We start from the raw sequence: 19,801 nt of genomic DNA, 5'->3' as shown, positions 1-19,801 counted from the left end.
GAAGGGCGGCATATAAATCAAATTAAAAATTAAAAATTTTATAAATCAAATCAAATTAATTTGATCAAATCAAATTTTAAAAAAAATTTTTTTTTCCGGGGAAACGGGGTAGCCGTTCTCCAGGTCAAGGGGAAAGATCCAATTATTTCCCCAGCTGGTGGACAACTCTGCCATCCATCATTTTGCAAAATGTTCATTGAACGCCAGCAAGCGTGCCCGTTCCAGAGACAGCTGCTCCCGTGCCCCTCAGATACCCTTGCTAAGCGCCAGCCGATTATCATCCTGGATCATTCAGACATTCAGAGACCGGAACCTGATCTGCATTTCCTGCACTGCCTGGCTAAAGACCTAAACCAGCTTTCCTTGGCTGGCTGGCTGGCTGGCTGTAGCCACCCTGGAGTGGTGTAGCCAGCATAATTTATGGAAGTTGTTGCGAACTCCGGTCGGGTTTTAAAATCGCGCTCCTCTCTCTTGCTTTTGTTTTTAATTTAAAGACTTCAAACATCGACACTGTTCGATGGCCTCTGGGGTCAGGTCAACCCTGCGAGGTGGGCCAGTTCAGAAAACAACAGCGTGGCATGAATTTCAGGAATGCGACTTGCTTACAGCATTGCATTTAGCGAAGCAATGAAGATGGGAAGGAAGCGTAGAGGTCTTCTAGTCCAACCCCGTGCTTAAGCAGGGGACTCTATAGTAATAGTAGTAGTAGTAGTAGTAGTAGTAGTAGTTCTTCTTCTTCTTCTTCTTCTTCTTCTTCTTCTTCTTCTTCTTCTTCTTCTTCTTCTTCTTCTTCTTCTTCTTCCTCCTCCTCCTCCTCCTCTTCTTCTTCTTCTTCTTCTTCTCCTCCTTTCTCCCTTCTCCCTCTCCTTCTCCTTCTTCCTCCTCTCCTTCTTCTTCTTCTCCTTCTCCTCCTCCTCCTCCTCCCTCCTCCTTCTTCTTCCTCCTCCTCTTCTCCTTCTTCTTCTTCTTCTCCTTCTTCCTCCTCTTCTCCTTCTTCTTCTCCTTTTCCTTCTCCTCCTCCTCCTCCTCCCTTCTCCTCCTCATTCTTCTTCTTCCTCCTCCTTTTCTCCTTCTTCTTCTTCTTCTCCTTCTACTCCTTCTCCTTCTTCCTCCTCCTCCCTTCTCCTTCTTCCTCCTCCTCTTCTCCTTCTTCTTCTCCTTTTCCTTCTCCTCTTCCTCCTTTCTTCTTCTTCCTCCTCCTCCTCCTCCTCCTCCTTCTCCTCCTCTTCTCCTCCTCTTCTCCTTCTCCTTCTTCCTCCTCCTCTTCTCCTCCTCCTCCTCCTCCTCTTCTTGCACTGATAACTATTTTGGGTCCTGAAGCATCTGCCAGAAATTCAGCCAGCTCAGAGATCACCAAGGACCCCCCAGTCCTCCTCCTCCTCCTCCTCCCTGCAAACCCTTCTCCCCCTCGCCCTGATGCCGGTCCCTAGCTGGGCAAGGCAACGTCTGCCAGCAAAGCCTCCCAGCTGCAAACCTCAGCCCTGAGCAAGCCCAGCCCAGGGGAGGAGGGGAGGGGAGGGGAGGAGGGTGGGCGGCGCAGAGCCCCTCCCTCCCTCCCTCCCTCGGCCGCCCGGGGTTGGCTGCTGCAGCCCGGCCGCCTCGCTCGGTCCGCCCCGGGCAGGAGGCGCAGGCGAGGGAAGATGGCGACGCGGGCAGGCAGCCTCCCGGCCCGACACTGGCTGCGGGCGCTGCGCTGGGGAGACCCTCGGCCCGGAGCCCGGTGAGATTCCCTCCCCTCCCCCTTCCTCCTCCTCCTTTTTCTCCTTTTTTTCCTTCTCTTCTTTCTTTCTTTCTTTCTTTCCTTCCTCCTCCTCCTCCTTTTTCTCCTTCTCTCCTTTCTTTCTTTCCCTCCTCCTCCTCTTCCTCTTCCTCCTCGTGACTCCAACCGGCCCTGCACTCCCCTCCTCCTCTTTCTTTTTCTCCTTCTGTTCTTTCTCCTCCTCCCCGTGATTCCAGCAGCCCCTGCGCTCTCCTCCTCCTCTTCCTCTTTCTCCTTCTCCTTTTCTTTCTTTCTTCTCTTCTTCTTCCTCCTTCTCCCCTTCCTCCTTTCCCTCCTCCTCCTCCCCGTGATTCCAGCAGCCCCTGCGCTCTTCTCCTCCTCCTCCTCCTTTTTCTCCTTCTTTCTTCCTCCTCCTCCTTTTTTCTGCTTCTTCTCTTCTTTCTTTCCCTCCTCCTCTCCTTCCTCGTCTTTCTCTTCCTCTTCCTCTCCTTCTTCCTTTTCCTCCTCCTCGTGACTCCAGCCGGCTCTGCGCTCTCCTCCTCCTTTTCCTTTTTCTCCTTCTCTCCTTCTTTCTTCCTCCTCCCCCCCCGCCCCCACCTCCAGCAGCCCAGCTCCGCACTCTCCTCCTCCCCTTTCTTTTCCTCCTTCTCTTCTGCTTTCCTTCTTTCCCTCCTCCTCTTCCTTTCCCTCCTGTTCCTCCTCTCCTTCTCCTATTCTTCCTCCTTTTCGTCTTCCTCCTCCCCCCTCCTCTTTCTCTCTCTTTCTCTCTCCCGTCTTCCTCCTCCTTTCTCCTTTCTCTTCTTCCCTTTTCTCCTTCTCCCACTCTTCCTAGTCTTCCTCCTCCTCTTTCTCCTTCTCTTCCCTTTTCTCCTTCTCCCTCTCTTCCTCTCCCTAGTCTTCCTCCTCTTCCTCCTCCTCCTTTTTCTCTTCCCGTCTTCCTTCTCCTCTTTCTCCTTTCTCCTCTTCCCTTTTCTCCTTCTCCCTCTCCTCCTCTTCCCCTCTCTAGTCTTCCTCCTCCTCCTCCTCCTCTTCCTCTCCAGGCCCAATCCCTGTGCGGAGAGGCAGCCTCGGGGACTCTGCGGAGAGGAGGGGTCGGAGGGGTGGTGCTGCCCGACGGGGCTGGGGGCGACCAAGGGCGGCTGGCTGCCCCGAGGGTCCCCCCTCCTCTCCGCTTGTCCCACCCCACTGGGGACCCCCAGCTGCCTTTGGAGTAGAGCGGGGGGGGCAACCAGCCCGTCTCTGCCCCTCTTTGCTCTCTCAAACTCTCTTGCCAAGACCCAAAGCAAGCCCACATGGGGGTCACTCCCCCTTTTGCTGGAAAGTCGCCCCAGGGGGTGGACTAGAGGATCTTTAAGGTCCCCTCTGGCCCTAGGATTCCCCCCCTCCTCCCATTCTCAGAGGGTCCTGCAAGGATGCTTTGGGTTGCTGGGGAAAGGAATGTCAAACCTTCCTCTTGTTGTCCCTGGAGGCACAAAATAACATTTTAAGTCCTTCCTTTCCCCCCCCCCCATGATAAATTTAAAAGATGGGGGTACCTGGCTGCTCCCGCCTCCCGTTTTTCTCCCCAAATAACCTGCGAACGGGTCGTGGGTTTGCAGAACTGAAGGTCAAGGTCTCACCGGCCAGGCCAGCGTCGTAAAACAGGTCAAACGGTGATGTTTGAACCCTTACCAATCTTCACCATCCACATTGTAAGTAAAGAGAAAAGTTCCCCTTGCACATCTGTACTAGCCGTTCCCGACTCTAGGGGGCGCTGCTCATCTCCGTTTCAAAGCCGAAGAGCCAGCGCTGTCCGAAGATGGTCTCCGTGGTCATGTGGCTGGCATGACTCAACGCCAAAGGTGCACAGAACGTGGTTCCCTTCCCACCAAAAGTGGTCCCTATTTTTCTCCTTGCATTTTTTACCTGCTTTCGAACTGCTAGGTTGGCAGAAGCTGGGACAAGTCACCGGAGCTCACCCCGTTACGCAGCACCAGGGATTCGAACCGCCGAACTGCCGACCTTTCGATCAACAAGCTCAGCGTCTTAGCCACTGAGCCACCGCGTCCCCATTAGCCATTAAATTAAAATTAGCCATTGTTTAATCCACTACAGAACGAAGACCTTTGGCCGACTGGGCCCATCGTACTTGATGATGTCGTCGATCAAATCTTGTTGGGGGTCTTTTTCGTGGATGCTTTTTTTTTAATCAAGGGGGATCCATTTTTGGGGGGGTCCACCTGCCCTCCGTCCTTCTTGCTATGCAACCGGCCCCTTTCCATTTCCATCCTTTGACTCTCTCGCGGGCATCGTATTACTTTTGTTTGTCCTCTGATCCACGCGCGGCTCTTTCTATCTTGTCTCGTGATGCCCACCGGGACTCTTTCCGTGGCTCTTTGCGCAGGGCCTCGTCCGCTTCGGTATCGATGGTGAGGTCGGTGGCTGGGTTTTACCACCGGCATTTGCAAGAGCCGTGGTGGCGCAGAGGTTAGAAGGCGGCATTGCAGGCAAACTCTGCCCACAGCCAGGAAGTTCGATCCTGACCGGCTCAAGGTTGACTCAGCCTTCCGTCCTTCCGAGGTCGGTAAAGGAGGACCCAGATTGTTGGGGGGCAAGAGGCTGACTCTGTAAACGGCTTAGAGAGGACTAAAAGCAATATGAAGTGGTATATAAGTCTAAATGTGATTGCTATTGCTTGCTTTGCTCTTCCTTTTCTTTCTTTTTCTTTTTTTCTTTCCTTCCCTCCCTCCCTCCCTCCCTCTTTCTTTCTTTTTTTCTTTCCTTCCTTTTCCTTCCCTCCCTCTTTCTTTCCTTCCTTCCTTCCTTCCCTCCCTCCCTCTTTCTTTCCTTCCTTCCTTCCCTCCCTCCATCTTTGTTTCTTTTACTTTCCTTTTTTCTTTCCTTCCTTCCTTCTTTTCCTCCCTTTCTTTTACTTTCTTTTTTCTTTCCTTCCTTCCTACCCTCTTTCTTTTTCTTTCTTTTTCCTTTCTTTCCTTCCTTCCCCTTTCTTTCCTTCCTTTCTCTCTTTCTTTTTTCCTTTTTTCTTTTTTCTTTCTTTCCTTCCTTCCTTTTTTCCTTCCCTCCCTCCCTCCTTCTTTCTTTCTTTCTTTCTTTCTTTTTTCTTTCTTTCTTTCTTTCTTTCTTTCTGGTTCTTTTTTTCTGGTTTGTTCTTTCTAGTTCTTTCTTTCTTTCTGGTTCTTTTTTTCCTCTTTCTTTCTTTCTTTCTTTCTTTCTTTCTTGTTCTTTCTTTTTTTCTGATTCTTTCTTTCTTTCTTTCTTTCTTTTTTTCTTTCTTTCTTTCTTTCCTGGAGGAAAGGTTGGTGAAAACAACAGAATTTCCTGAGATGGCAAAACCGACTTGTTTGATTAGGGGAAAAACAACACAAACTACATTTGTCAGCAGCTAGAGAGCTCGTATGGGCTTTTTGCTGAAAAAGGAGAAAAAAAATTTGAACGTGATTTATTTTGCTTTGGTGATTACAAAATGAGAGAGAGAAAGGGCCCCCGATATACCTCCACAGTGATATAATATAAATGCATTTCTCATTCCTTTTTAACTTTACGGTTCACTTCCTTTCCTTTTTTTTTTTCCTTTCAGTTTCTTTGTTTTGCCTGTTTTTTTTAAAAGAAACCTTCAATAAAAGTAAACTAAAAAGGGAAAGAAAGAAAAAAAACCTGCTTGAACTACAGCTCCCATCCTTCACCCAGGCAGCATGGTTGGGGGGGGGTCCGGCTGTGGATGATGGGTATTATTATCAAACCCGATAGGGAAAAACCGTTTTTTGGGGGGCGGGGGATTGCTCTTGAAGGATAAGGAGAGGGTTGCTAACCAAGGATTTCAGATTAGCCCATTGAAAAGATTGTTTTCCAGCTATTTTCTGAAGTTAATGAGTGACCAGGATTAGAGCAAAGGTTTTGGTCAAATAAAACGGGGGAAATATTATTAGTAAAAGTTGATTGGTATATACTGGATCACCTCTCTGGAAAGCTTTCTTGGTCGTGGGGTTTTTTGTTTTTTTAAGTCAGCTCGTTTTATGTAAAGAGAGCTAATAAGGAAAGGTTTGATTGCATTTGGTTTTCAAGAAAGTTTATATCTCATTACGGGAGGACTACAAAGAATAAGAGTAAGGAGAGAAGAGAGAATAGAATAGAATAGAATAGAATAGAATAGAATAGAATAGAATAGAATAGAATAGAATAGAATAGAATAGAATAGGAGAAAGAAGGAACGAGAGAAGAGAAGAGAAAAAAGAAGAAGAGAAAAGGCAGAATAGAATAGAATGGAATAGCATAGAATAGAGAAAGAAGGAACGGGAGAAGAGAAGAGAAAAAAGAGAAGATAAGATAAGAGAAAAGGCAGAATAGAATAGAATAATAGAATAGAATAGAATAGAATAGAATAGAATAGAATAGAGAAAAAAGGAATGAGAGAAGAGAAGAGAAAAAAGAAAAGGCAGAATAGAATAGAATAGAATAGAGAAAGAAGGAACGAAAGGAGAAGAGAAAAAAGAAGATAAGAGAAAAGGCAGAATAGAATAGAATAGAGAAAAAAGGAATGAGAGAAGAGAAGAGAAAAAAGAGAAGAGAAAAGGCAGAATAGAATAGAATAGAATAGAATAGAATAGAATAGAATAGAATAGAATAGAATAGAATAGAATAACAGAGTTGGAAGGGACCTTGGAGGTCTTCTAGTCCAACCCCCTACTTAGGCAGGAAACCCTACACCACTTCAGACAAATGGTTATCCAACCTCTTCTTAAAAACTTCCAGTGATGGAGCATCCACAACTTCTGGTGGCAAGGAGTTCCACCCATCAAAATAAGACGTCTCGATTTTTGTTTTTCAGGGGTTATTCCAAAGACGGCGAAAGCAGCTGGTTCCGCTCGCTCTTCGTCCATAAGGTGGATCCCCGAAAAGATGCCCATTCCAACCTCCTGTCCAAGAAAGAGACTAACCACCTCTACAAGATCCAATGTGAGTCCCTCCTGCCCGATTCCTAGATATTTTTTGTTCTTTTTCTTGTTTCTTGGAGCAGTTACAACCGCCTCCTGATTTCATGGACGTCTCTCATTTGGGGGCCACTGAAAGAAGTTTGGACTTCAACTCCCAGAATCCCCCAGCCAGCTGGCTGGGGAATTCTGGGAATTGAAGCAGTGGGGAAATCCATTTTTTTTTTTTTTTACTACCAGTTCTGTGAGTGTGGCTTGCTGGGCGTGGCGTGGTGTGGTTTGGTGGGCGTGGCTTGGTGGGCATGGCAGGGGAAGGATACTGCAAAATCTCCATTCCCTCCGCACTCCAGGGGGAAGGATATTGCAAAATCTCCATTCCCTCCCCACTCCTGGGGGAAGGATATTGCAAAATCCCCATTCCCTCTCCACTCCTGGGAGAAGGATATTGCAAAATCCCCATTCCACTCCAGGAGAAGGATATTGTAAAATCCTCATTCCCACCTCACTCCTGGGAGAAGGATATTGCAAAATCCCCATTCCACTCCAGGGGAAGGATATTGCAAAATCCTCATTCCCATCTCACTCTTGGGGGAAGGATATTGCAAAATCCCCATTCCCACCCCACTCCAGGGGAAGGATATTGCAAAATCCCCATTCCCACTCCACTCCAGGGGAAGGATATTGCAAAATCTCCATTCCCTCCCCACTCCGGGGCCAGCCAGAAGTGGTATTTGCCGGTTCTCCGAACTGCTCAAAATTTCCGCTTTTGTTTGAAATTAGCCAGTTAATTTGCTGTGATTGACTTTCCTCTCCATTTCTTTCGGGCTGTTCCCTCCTGCTTTCCTTCAACCGCTGTTTCTTTCTCTCGTTTCCAGTCCACAATGTGAAGCCCGAGTGCTTGGATGCCTACAACACACTTGCGTAAGAATCAACCTACCTTGTTTTTTCATGGTTTAGTAACCCCCAAAATGTATTTTCTTTTAATGGTCCTGTTTGGGTAGCCCCACAATATTGCGCTGTATGTTTGATAAATAAAGGTGCAGCGCTTAGAATGCAGAATTGCAGGCTGACTCTGCCCACAGGTAGGAAGTTCGATCCTGACCAGCTCAAGGTTGACTCAGCCTTCCTTCCTTCCTTCCTTCCTTCCTGCCTTCCTTCCTGCCTTCCTTCCTTCCTTCCTTCCTTCCTTCTTTCCTTCCTGTGCAGTAGTTAGAAAGGAGTACTGCATGCTAATTATGCTCACTGCCAGCAGTTCGATCCTGACTGGCTCAAGGTTGACTCAGCCTTCCTTCCTTCCTTCCTTCCTTCCTTCCTTCCTTCCTTCCTTCCTTCCTTCCTGTGCAGTAGTTAGAAATGAGTATTGCATGCTAATTATGCTCACTGCCAACAGTTCGATCCTGACGGGCTCAAGGTTGACTCAGCCTGCCTTCCTTCCCTCCCTCCCTCCCTCCCTCCTTCCTTCCTTCCTTCCTTCCTTCCTTCCTTCCTTCCTTCCTTCTTTCCTTCCTGTGCAGTAGTTAGAAAGGAGTACTGCATGCTAATTATGCTCACTGCCAGCAGTTCGATCCTGACTGGCTCAAGGTTGACTCAGCCTTCCTTCCTTCCTTCCTTCCTTCCTTCCTTCCTTCCTTCCTTCCTTCCTTCCTTCCTGTGCAGTAGCTAGAAAGGAGTATTGCAGGCTAATTCTGCCCACTGCCAGCAGTTCGATCCTGACCGGCTCAAGGTTGACTCAGCCTGCCTTCCTTCCGTCCTTCCTTCCTTCCTTCCTTCCTTCCTTCCTTCCTTCCTTCCTTCCTTCCTTCCTTCCTGTGCAGTAGCTAGAAAGGAGTATTGCAGGCTAATTCTGCCCACTGCCAGCAGTTTGATCCTGACCGGCTCAAGGTTGACTCAGCCTTCCTTCCTTCCTTCCTTCCTTCCTTCCTTCCTTCCTTCCTTCCTTCCTTCCTTCCTTCCTTCCTGTGCAGTAGCTAGAAAGGAGTATTGCAGGCTAATTCTGCCCACTGCCAGCAGTTCGATCCTGACCAGCTCAAGGTTGACTCAGCCTTCCATCCTTCCTTCCTTCCCTCCCTCCCTCCCTCCCTCCCTCCCTCCCTCCCTCCCTCCTTCCTTCCTTCCTTCCTTCCTTCCTTCCTTCCTTCCTTCCTTCCTGTGCAGTAGTTAGAAATGAGTACTGCATGCTAATTATGCTCACTGCCAGCAGTTCGATCCTGACTGGCTCAAGGTTGACTCAGCCTTCCTTCCTTCCTTCCTTCCTTCCTTCCTTCCTTCCTTCCTTCCTTCCTTCCTTCCTTCCTTCCTGTGCAGTAGCTAGAAAGGAGTATTGCAGGCTAATTCTGCCCACTGCCAGCAATTCGATCCTGACCGGCTCAAGGCTGACTCAGCCTTCCATCCTTCCGAGGTGGGTAAAATGATAAGGCCCAGATTGTTGGGGGCAAATAGGCTGACTTTGTAAACTGCTTAGAGGGGGCTGGAAAGCACGGTGAAGCAGCATATAAGTCTAAGTGCTTATCGCTGTTGTATTTATTCCTGAGCAGCTAAGAATAACAGCAAAAGATTGTGTTGGTTTGTCCAAGGGAAATATTGTGGATTATTTATTTATTATTTATTTATTACATGGATTTATATGCCGCCATTCTCCCGAAGGACTCCAGGCGGCGAACACAAATTAAGAAACAAGTACAATAAAAACATAATTTAATCCAAATAATTAAATAATTATTCAAATAATTGCATTCAGATGACTCAAGTCCCACAAACAAATGCATCCTTTGCTGTTCGTTGGGCTCCATCGTGCACTCAGTAACGTGCAAAAGCGAGGAGAGGGAAGGCTCAACTTTTAGCAGCCCCCCAATCCTAAAATTCTCCATTATTTTACCAATATTTGCTTTGCTGCCCTTCTGTTAATTTTGTGCCTTGCTTTGCAGGGAGGAAGTCCTTCCCAAGCTGCATTCAGACACCGGGTATCCGTGTGAGCTGGTTGGCAACTGGAATACCTGGTACGGCGATCAGGACCAGGCAGGTGAGAAGGTGGGGCAGGCAGGTGATTTGAGCTGCGTGAAGGGCACTGTACAGGACCCGGTCCTCACCTAACGACCTTGTGTTTAGTGACTGTTCAAGCTTACGAACGGGGCTGCGACAGGTGATTTAAGGCCTGTCCTCACACTTACAACACGGTGACAGCCATCCCTGTGGTCATGGGGTTGCAATCCAGGCACCTGGCAACCGTCCTGCGTTTACGACGGTCGCAGTATGTGTCGTTCCCCCCCGGTCGCCATTTGCGGCTTTCCCAACCAGGTTCCCATGAGCAAAATCAGCGGGGAAGCCGATAGAGAAGATGGCCAGTCACAGTGATGTGATGTGTCGCTTAATGACCTTGGGGGGGTTCGCTTAACGACCACAGCAGAGGCAAAGGTTGTAACATGGGGTGCAGTCACCGGATGCCTCACGAAATCGCCATGTCACTTAACAACAGGATTTCCCATCCCTCTTACGGTTATAAGTCAAGAACTGCTTGTACTGTTTTCTATTGATTTTTCTACTGATTTTCTACTGATTCTTCTACTGATTTTTTACTGATTCTTCTATTTTATTTTTCTACTGATTCTTCTACTGATTTTCTGCTGATTCTTCTATTGATTTTTCTACTGATTTTTCTATTGATTTTTCTACTGATTATTAACTGATTCTTCTATTTTTTCTATTGATTCTTCTACTGATTTTTCTATTGATTTTTCTACTGATTATTAACTGATTTTTCTACTGATTCTTCTATTGATTTTCTACTGATTTTCCTACTGATTCTTCTACTGATTTTTCTATTGATTTTCTACTGATTTTCCTACTGATTCTTCTACTGATTTTTCTATTGATTCTTCTACTGATTTTTCTACTGATTATTAACTGATTTTTCTACTGATTCTTCTATTGATTTTCTACTGATTTTCCTACTGATTCTTCTGTTGATTTTTCTATTGATTCTTCTACTGATTTTTCTGATTCTTCTATTGACCTTCACCGAGTTTTCACCATAAACAATGGTCATAAACCTACTCTTTTCAGTGCCGTTGTAAATTCAAATGGTCACTAAGCCAACTGTTGTAAGCCGAGGATCACCTGTACCGTAGGACAACGCAGCTCAAGGCTCGCTGACATTTTATGTCGACTCCTTCTCTTTGGGGTTCTGTAAGACACCGAATCTTTTGTCTCCCTGCAGTTCACATCTGGAGATTCGTCGGCGGTTATTCAGCCCTCATGGAGTCCATGAACAAGCTGAGGGAGAACCAGGTATTTGGGGTGCCCCCCTCACACCCCTGTCTTTGCTGGTGCAACAGGTTGCCGTGCTGTTCGAATACCTGTTATTTATTTGCTTGTTAAAGTTATACGTGTCAAACACAGGGCACACCAGGAGATTCAGGCAGTTCAAATAAGATATCAAGATTTATTGCAATCTTAAGCTCGCAACAAGAATCTGAACTACTAACAGTCAAGGGAAATGAGCGGGAGATAAGACTAGAAAGGAATTCAGGATCTCTGATGAGCACGCAGGGATTCATGACTGATGACATGTTTGACTCTCCCTCCCTCCCTCGGCTTCAGCCTGTCTTGTCTCCTACGATATGCTGCCTATCTCACTGTGGGGCTACAGATAGTCTTCGACTTACGACCGCAATTGAGCCCAAAGTTTAGGTTGCTAAGTGAAACATTTGTGACGTGAGTTTGCTCCATTTTACGAACTTTTCCTGCCACAATTGTCAAGTGAACCATTGCCTTTGTTCGGTTAGTAACACACGGTTGTTAAATGAATCTGCCTTCCCCACTGACTTTGCTTGTCAGAAGGTGGCAAAAGCAGATCACGTGACCCGAGCACACGGCAACCGTCGTAAATACGAACCCGTTGCCAAGCACCTGACTTTTGATCCTGTGACCTTGGGGATGCTGCAATGGTCGTAAGTGTGAAAAACGGTCGTAAGGCACTTTTTAAAGTGCCGTCGCAACTTCAAACGGTCACTCAATGAACTGTTGTAAGTCGAGGACTGCAACGGATTTTAATTTGTTAAACTTATACGTGTCAAGTGCCGGGGACATCAGGAGATTCCAGCAGTTCAAATAAGTATAAAGTTTTATTGCAAACTTAAGCTCGCTACAAGAATCTGAACTACTAACAGTTCAAGGGAAATGAGCGGGAGATAAGAATAGAAAGGTAATGCAAGAGGGGCTGGCCTGGTGAGCAGGCAGGGATTCATGGCTGATGACATGTTTGACCCCACCTCCCTCGGGCTCAGCCTTCTCATCTCCTACAAGATGCTGCCTGTCTCCCTGGGGGGGGGGTGTATTCTAGGTGGCTTATCATTGGCCAGTTGATGCCACACAACCCAACGTTCACTTCCAGAAGAGGCCAGAGAGCTGAGTGGCTAGAGCAGGGGTCTCCAAACTCGGCAACTTTTAAGACCTGTGGACTTCAGTGCCCAGAATTCCTCAGCCAGTCCACTATCCCCGTCTCCTAGCTGAGTTCCTGGAAACATTTTTTTTTATTATTTAAAAAGTTTTACAAATACATTTTCTCCCCAATTTCCCACCCCCCATACCCTCCCTAACCCTCCCCTTTCCCCCCCAGGACTTCCACAATATAAAATCCTAATTGAAAAATACATATTATAAAACTTATAAAACTTAAACCCCTCCACCCCCTATATACTGTTAGTCCCTTCATAAAACTCAGTTAATTTGACCCTACATAATCACATTCGTTCAGCTAAAAGCTATCTGATATTTCTTAGTTTGGTATTTCTTCTGCACATAATCTATCCACTTTTTCCACTCCCATACATAAGTCTCTTGAGTTCGGTCTTTTAAGTATGCTGAAATCTTCGCCATCTCTGCAAAACTGGCCATCTTCAAGGTCCATTCTTCAATGGTGGGCATAGCTTCATTTTTCCAATATTGGCCTATCAGTAATCTCGCTGCTGTCACCGTATGCAGTATCAATTTTGTTTCACCCAGTGTAAAAACCCTTAACTATACCCAATAAAAACAATTTTTTTTTTTTAATTTGATTTATATGCCGCCCTTCTCCGAAGACTCAGGGCGGCTTACAATGTGCTCAGCAATAGCCTTCATCCTTTTGTATATTTATACAAAGTCAGCTTATTGCCCCCACAAACTGGGTCCTCAATTTACCTACCTTAGAAAGGATGGAAGGCTGAGTCAACCTTGAGCCTTGGCGAGATTCGAACCCTGCAGTAATTGCAGGCAGCTGGTCTTAATAAGCTTAATAACAGGGTGCCTTAAACCCCTGTACCACCAAGGCTCTTTTTGTGGAGAAAACTGAAGTTTTTTCTTCAAAACGTTTTGCATAACCCACCAAACCTGGAAACATTTTTTGACCTCGAGGGAAAAAAATAAACAAAAAAAACCCGACAGCCCTTCGGCTGCCTCCTTCCTGCCCTGTTGACTCTTCGCTTCTTCTGTTCCGGCAGGAATATTTACAGTTCCGTAAAGAGAGGAGTCACATGCTCCATTCCCGAAGGAACCAGCTGCTCCTGGAGTTCAGTTTTTGGAATGAGCCTCTGCCCCGCGCCGGGCCCAACATCTACGAGCTGCGAAGCTACAAGTTGAAGGTGAAGCCGCTTTGCACGGTATCCTCAAGAAAGTGACTAACTCCACGGGCTCTTCGCAGTTTTAAAAACCCTTCCCCCATAACTCCGCTTCTAACGACAGGGAGAGCCAATAAGTCAGCGTTTCTCAACCGGAAGGTAGGTGGACTTCAACTCCCAGGATTCCTCTTGCTGGCTGGGGAATTCTGGGAGTTGAAGTCCACCTAACTTCAAATGGCCAACGTTGAGGAAGACTGCAATAAGGAATATCGTCTCCAATCCATTTCCCATTTCCAGGTACATCCCAAAATGGGCTCAGCTGCTTTGGCTCCCTCCCCACCTCCATTTGGTCCCAGTTGAGAAATGGAGGTCCGAGATAAACATGACTTTGGGCCAATCACTAGGAGGCAGTGAGTTCTAGTCCCGCCTTAGGCATGAAAGCCAGCTGGGTGACTTTGGGCCAATCACCAGGGGACTGTGAGTTCTAGTCCCGCCTTTGGCATGAAAGCCAGCTGGGTGACTTTGGGCCAATCACCAGGGGACTGTGAGTTCTAGTCCCGCCTTTGGCATGAAAGCCAGCTGGGTGACTTTGGGCCAATCACCAGGGGACTGTGAGTTCTAGTCCCGCCTTAGGCATGAAAGCCAGCTGGGTGACTTTGGGCCAATCACCAGGGGACTGTGAGTTCTAGTCCCGCCTTAGGCATGAAAGCCAGCTGGGTGACTTTGGGCCAATCACCAGGGGACTGTGAGTTCTAGTCCCGCCTTAGGCATGAAAGCCAGCTGGGTGACTTTGGGCCAATCACCAGGGGACTGTGAGTTCTAGTCCCGCCTTTGGCATGAAAGCCAGCTGGGTGACTTTGGGCCAATCACCAGGGGACTGTGAGTTCTAGTCCCGCCTTAGGCATGAAAGCCAGCTGGGTGACTTTGGGCCAATCACCAGGGGACTGTGAGTTCTAGTCCCGCCTTTGGCATGAAAGCCAGCTGGGTGACTTTGGGCCAATCACCAGGGGACTGTGAGTTCTAGTCCCGCCTTAGGCATGAAAGCCAGCTGGGTGACTTTGGGCCAATCACCAGGGGACTGTGAGTTCTAGTCCCGCCTTTGGCATGAAAGCCAGCTGGGTGACTTTGGGCCAATCACCAGGGGACTGTGAGTTCTAGTCCCGCCTTAGGCATGAAAGCCAGCTGGGTGACTTTGGGCCAATCACCAGGGGACTGTGAGTTCTAGTCCCGCCTTAGGCATGAAAGCCAGCTGGGTGACTTTGGGCCAATCACCAGGGGACTGTGAGTTCTAGTCCCGCCTTAGGCATGAAAGCCAGCTGGGTGACTTTGGGCCAATCACCAGGGGACTGTGAGTTCTAGTCCCGCCTTAGGCATGAAAGCCAGCTGGGTGACTTTGGGCCAATCACCAGGGGACTGTGAGTTCTAGTCCCGCCTTAGGCATGAAAGCCAGCTGAGTGACTTTGGGACAATCACTAGGAGGCAGTGAGTTCTAGTCCCGCCTTAGGCATGAAAGCCAGCTGGGTGACTGGGCCAATCACCAGGGGACTGTGAGTTCTAGTCCCGCCTTAGGCATGAAAGCCAGCTGGGTGACTTTGGGCCAATCACCAGGGGACTGTGAGTTCTAGTCCCGCCTTAGGCATGAAAGCCAGCTGAGTGACTTTGGGACAATCACTAGGAGGCAGTGAGTTCTAGTCCCGCCTTAGGCATGAAAGCCAGCTGGGTGACTGGGCCAATCACCAGGGGACTGTGAGTTCTAGTTCCGCCTTAGGCATAAAAACAGGCTGGGTGTATTTGGGCCAGTCCCTCTCTTTTTAGCTCATCCCATCTCTCAGGGTTATCGTGGTGAGGACAGATAGGAGGAGGAAAGCATATTCTATATGTTCCCTGCCTTGAGTTATTTATAAAGAAACGGAGGAGGGATAGCAATGTAATGAATTAATTTCCTGACCCACCCGTAAAGACTTTAGATTTGCCAATTCGGTGCCATCAATCTTTGAAACCATTTTGTACAATTTCTTGTCTTTTCTTGTTGACTTTCAGCCTGGGACCATGATCGAATGGGGAAACAACTGGTAAGCCAGAAAGCCATTCAGATATTTTTAAAGTCCAATTTCTCCAAAAGTCAGTATGAAAGAGAAATGAATGAATGAAATTCCCCAAAGGAAAAAAAAGTAAAATTTGCAATTTGCAGCTTGCAGCTTGCACAGAGCAAAATGAGACACACCGTATTTTTCGGAGTATAAGACGCGCCTTTTTCCCCCAAAAAAGAGGGTGAAAATCTGGGTGCTTCTTATACTCCAAATGTAGCCCCACCCAGCCTCTCAAATGGAGGTTTCAGAGGCTGAAAGAAGCTTCAGAAAAAAAGCCTCAGAAACGAAGCTTCGGGAAAAAAAGCCTCCAAACAGCTTCAGAAAAAAAAGCCTCTGAAAGGCTTTTATCTAAAATAACATGGCAAGCAACAAAAGAAGAATCAGTAAAGGTTCTAACCAAGCTATTCTAACAAATCTGGAGAATGACACAATAACCAACAGATCGGAAGAGGTTAATCTACATACATACATACATACATACATACATACATAATCTACATACCTACATACATGGAGGTCGGCTCATGGCTGCATCCTTTCGGCTAAGGGGGCTGGACACCAGTTGGCCACCGTGAGAGGGTGGCCTGGTGTTGAGGCCTCCTGAGGGCTGAATCGGGATGTGTTCACACATAAGCACTTTACCAGCGGTGGGGACCCGACCATCGGACCAACCGCCGTGAGAGGGCGGTTTTTTGGACCTGATCCCTGTTGTTATACAAATGGGGTCAAAGCTGTTTGCTTTTCACCCGTGTAAGAATGCCTCAACATTGTGGGAACAGGCAATATTAATTATTAGCGCCCGTGTTTCTTCATCTCTCTCTTTTTCTCTGTCGGCGCAGGGCTCGGGCAATTAAACATCGTCAAGATAACCAGGAAGCGGTGGGCGGCTTTTTCTCCCAAATTGGAGAGTTGTACATCGTGCATCACTTGTGGGGTAAGTACACTTAAAACCCATTGTCCTTTAGAGCAGAGGTCTCCAACCTTGGCAACTTTAAGCCTGGCGGACTTCGACTCCCAGAATTCCCCTTGCTGGCTGGGGAATTCTGGGAGTTGAAGTCCACCTAACTTCAAGTGGCCAATGTTGAGGAAGACTGCAATAAGGAATATCGTCTCCAATCCATTTCCCATTTCCAGATACCCCCAAAATGGGGCCAGCTGCTTTGCCCCCCTCCACCCCCAACCTCCATTTGGCGCCCTCTGAGGAGGGTCCCAGTTGAGAAAGGGGAGGTCCGAGATAAACATGACTTTAGGCCAATCACTAGGAGGCAGTGAGTTCTAGTTCCGCCTTAGGCATGAAAGCCAGCTGGGTGACTTTGGGCCAGTCACCAGGAGGCAGTGAGTTCTAGTACTGCCTTAGGCACGAAAGCCAGCTGGGTGACTTTGGGACAATCACTAGGAGACTGAGTTCTAGTTCCGCCTCAGGCACGAAAGACAGCTGGGTGACTTTGGGACAATCACCAGGAGACTGTGAGTTCTAGTACTGCCTTAGGCATGAAAGCCAGCTGGGTGACTTTGGGCCAATCACCCGAGGTAGTGAGTTCTAGTCCCGCCTTAGGCACAAAAGCCAACTGGGTGATTTTGGGCCAGTCCCTCTCTTTTTTAGCTCAACCCACCTCACAGGATTCTGGGAGTTGAAGTCCGCCAGGCTTAAAGTTGCTTTAGAGCCCGTCCATTTCTGTTCCTTTGTCCTGTTGGCTGATTGCCCCCATCCCACTACAAACCGATTTGCTGAACAAGCCATAGTTAATACCTAATCATCATTGCCTATGGTTTGTAAGATATAATGCTTGGGTGTACTTAGCGCTTCTCGTACGAAGCCAACACCAGGCAGGTGGCTGAGTTTCCCACAACAAACATGCAGGTAGACCTCAACTTACGACCACAATTCAGTCCAGAATTTCTGTTGCTAAGTGAGACAATTGTTAAGAGAATGTGTAACCTGGGGAGGTTACATGTTTTATTAATCTAGGTTTAGGATTTGATTGAGCCTTACTCAACGTGGCTCCCGCAAGAGGTTGTTTGGGAGTCTTTGCAAGACGATGTTTTTGGTTGCTTTGCAGCCTACAGAGATCTGCAATCTCGAGAGGAGATACGGAACGCTGCCTGGAGGAAGCGAGGATGGGATGAAAATGTTTACTACACAGGTCAGGGCCTTTTGAGGAGGGTCTGCTGGACATCTTATCCAAAGTTGTGGCAGCTTCGGTGCCCCAATCATTGCTGGGCTGGTGCTGCAATCACATGACCTTCGTTTCCAGGGTTCTGTGACAGTTTCCCAGCCAATCTTGCAATCCCTTGCTGTCTTCCCCATTCAGCTGCAGCCACTTAACCTGCCTAAGAGGGAAGGAGGGAGGGGAAAGGAAGAAAGGAAAGGAGAGAAGAAAAAAAGATGAGGAGGGAGGGAGGGGGGAGAGAAGAACAAAAGATGAGAAGGGAGGGAGGGGGAAGGAAGGAAGGAGAAAAAAAGATGGAGGGAGGGAGGAAGAAAATGAGAAGAAAAAAGATGAGAAGAGGGAGGAAGGAAGGAAGGAGAGAAGAAGGATGAGGGAGGGAGGGAGGAAAGGAGAGAAGAAAGATAGGGAGGGAGAAAGGAAGGGAGAGAGGAAGGAAGGAGAGAAGGATGAGGAAGGAAGGAAGGAAGGAGAGAAGAAAAAGGGAGGGAGGGAGGAAAGGAGGGAAGAAAAAAAGGTGAGAAGGGAGGAAGGAAGCAAGGAAGAATAGAAGAAGGGAAGGAAGGAAGGAAGGAAGGAAGGAAGGAAGGAAGGAAGGAAGGAATTTCCCAAGATACTGTCTCACTCTGTGACGCTTTGAATGTCCTCTGTTTGCAGTTCCTCTCGTTCGGAGCATGGAATCCAGAATCATGATCCCTTTGAAGATTTCCCCGTTGCAGTGACCAGCCTTCCCTGGGCTGAACCGTCACCCAGGAGAAGAAGAAGAAACCCCCAACTTTGTTACATTTCCTCCCCGGCCTTTTCCCCTCTAATAATCTTCGTTACATCCCAATTTTCTAACTTTTTCTGCTTTGTACAGAGCTGTGTTGCTCCACTTAGGGCGCTTGTGCGGACTTCAACTCCCAGAATTCCCCAGCCAGCACGCTTTTAAGAAAGCAGGGACTTGAACTCCCACCATTCCTGAGTCGGCGCGTGGCCGGCTGGGGAATTCTGGGAGTCGATGTCCACACATCTTAAAGCGTCACGACTCCCCGGGGCACGGGCCGGCATGCACACAGCTCAACTCGTGTGTGCGGTGGGCCGATGTGGGCACACACACACAGTTGAGTTGCCTGTGTATGCTCGTGCACGCCGCCACACCACTCACGTGGCCTGGTTCCAGGAGTGAAATGCTACCAGTTCGGACCGGTTCTCCTGAACCGGTAGTAAAAAAAATGCTATCAGTTTGGGCAAACCGGTATTTCTGATGATCAACTGTTCCATGCGATTTATATTCCCTAGAAAGCAGGAAATCCTGCTTTCGAGCGAATCTAAATCGTGCGGCGCAGCTGTTCCCCCCACCCCCCCGATGTTCTACTTACTTTAGAAAAGGCTTCTTAATCCTCCTTTTTCAGTGCTTTGTGGTTGCACCTGCGGTTCGGCGCGGACCACGCATGCACGCACAAAGCGAACTGGAAACGAAGCGAACCAGTAGCAGACTTCATAGCATTTCCCCACACACACACACAAGCTGGGCCGCCAAGTCGCAAAAACCGGGGACCGCTGCCCTAGGTTGAGAAACACTTTATCTAGAGAGCTTCTCTCTCTCTTTTTTTTTTTTTATCATTCCATTCTACTTTTTTCCTTCCTCCCAACCTGTTAATTTCCAACTGGAGCTGTGCGTCCCGGATGGGTGAACGCTTTGCTTGTTTCTTCAGAGGAAGAGGAAAATCAAATATTTCATCAATGGCTATTGTTTGATGGAGATGGAGCCACGTAAAGAGAATGGATGATAGTCGCAAGAATAATAATAATAAAAGTCTGCTTTTCAAGGGCCGTGCGACCTGCCTTATTGCACACGTAAATTAAATACCGTATTTTTCGGAGTAGAAGACGCAGCTTAGTTTTTGGGGAGGAAAATGGGGGAGGGGGGGAATCTGCCTACCAGGTATTCATCCGGCTAGCGTTCTTAGTCTGATCAGCTTCAGCACATTAGTTTGTTGGGGTTTTTTATCCTCTGCTTGGGGATAAAAAACAGCTTCTAAGGCACAGCTGAGAGGAAGCAGCCATGAGAAATGAAGGAGAAACTTCCTGACAGAACAATTAACCTGTGGAACAGCTTGCCACCAGAAGTTGTGGATGCTTCATCACTGGAGGTTTTCAAGAAGAGCCATTTGTCCAGAACGGTAAAAGAGTCTCTTGCTTAACCCGGTGAAGGTTGGATTAAAAAAAAAAAACCAAGGTGCAGAAGTTATGGGTGCTCTTATCACTGAAGGTTTTCAAGAAAAGTTCGACCGGGATGGTATAATAAAAGACTCCTGCC

The 19,801-nt window shown here is 47.7% G+C and overlaps 1 protein-coding gene across 1 annotated transcript; it reads left to right on the top strand.

Annotated features, from left to right (window-relative positions):
• The first annotated feature begins 1,437 nt into the window (after positions 1-1,437).
• Positions 1,438-19,314, top strand: NIPSNAP1 (nipsnap homolog 1). Its single transcript, XM_060685139.2, has 10 exons — positions 1,438-1,720; positions 6,546-6,673; positions 7,524-7,569; positions 9,573-9,667; positions 10,862-10,932; positions 13,125-13,265; positions 15,282-15,313; positions 16,171-16,265; positions 17,392-17,475; positions 18,157-19,314. Exons 1-10 carry the CDS (start codon positions 1,641-1,643, stop codon positions 18,219-18,221), a joined length of 837 nt encoding a protein of 278 aa, XP_060541122.2. The 5' UTR covers positions 1,438-1,640; the 3' UTR covers positions 18,222-19,314.
• Positions 19,315-19,801: the final 487 nt, after the last annotated feature.

This window comes from Pantherophis guttatus, chromosome 17, assembly GCF_059756535.1.
Source record: "Pantherophis guttatus breed Tessera chromosome 17, ASM5975653v1, whole genome shotgun sequence".
Taxonomy (NCBI): Eukaryota; Metazoa; Chordata; class Lepidosauria; order Squamata; family Colubridae; genus Pantherophis; species Pantherophis guttatus.
The sequence above is the reverse complement of the archived record's forward strand: the minus strand, read 5'-3'. Positions and strand labels throughout refer to the sequence as shown.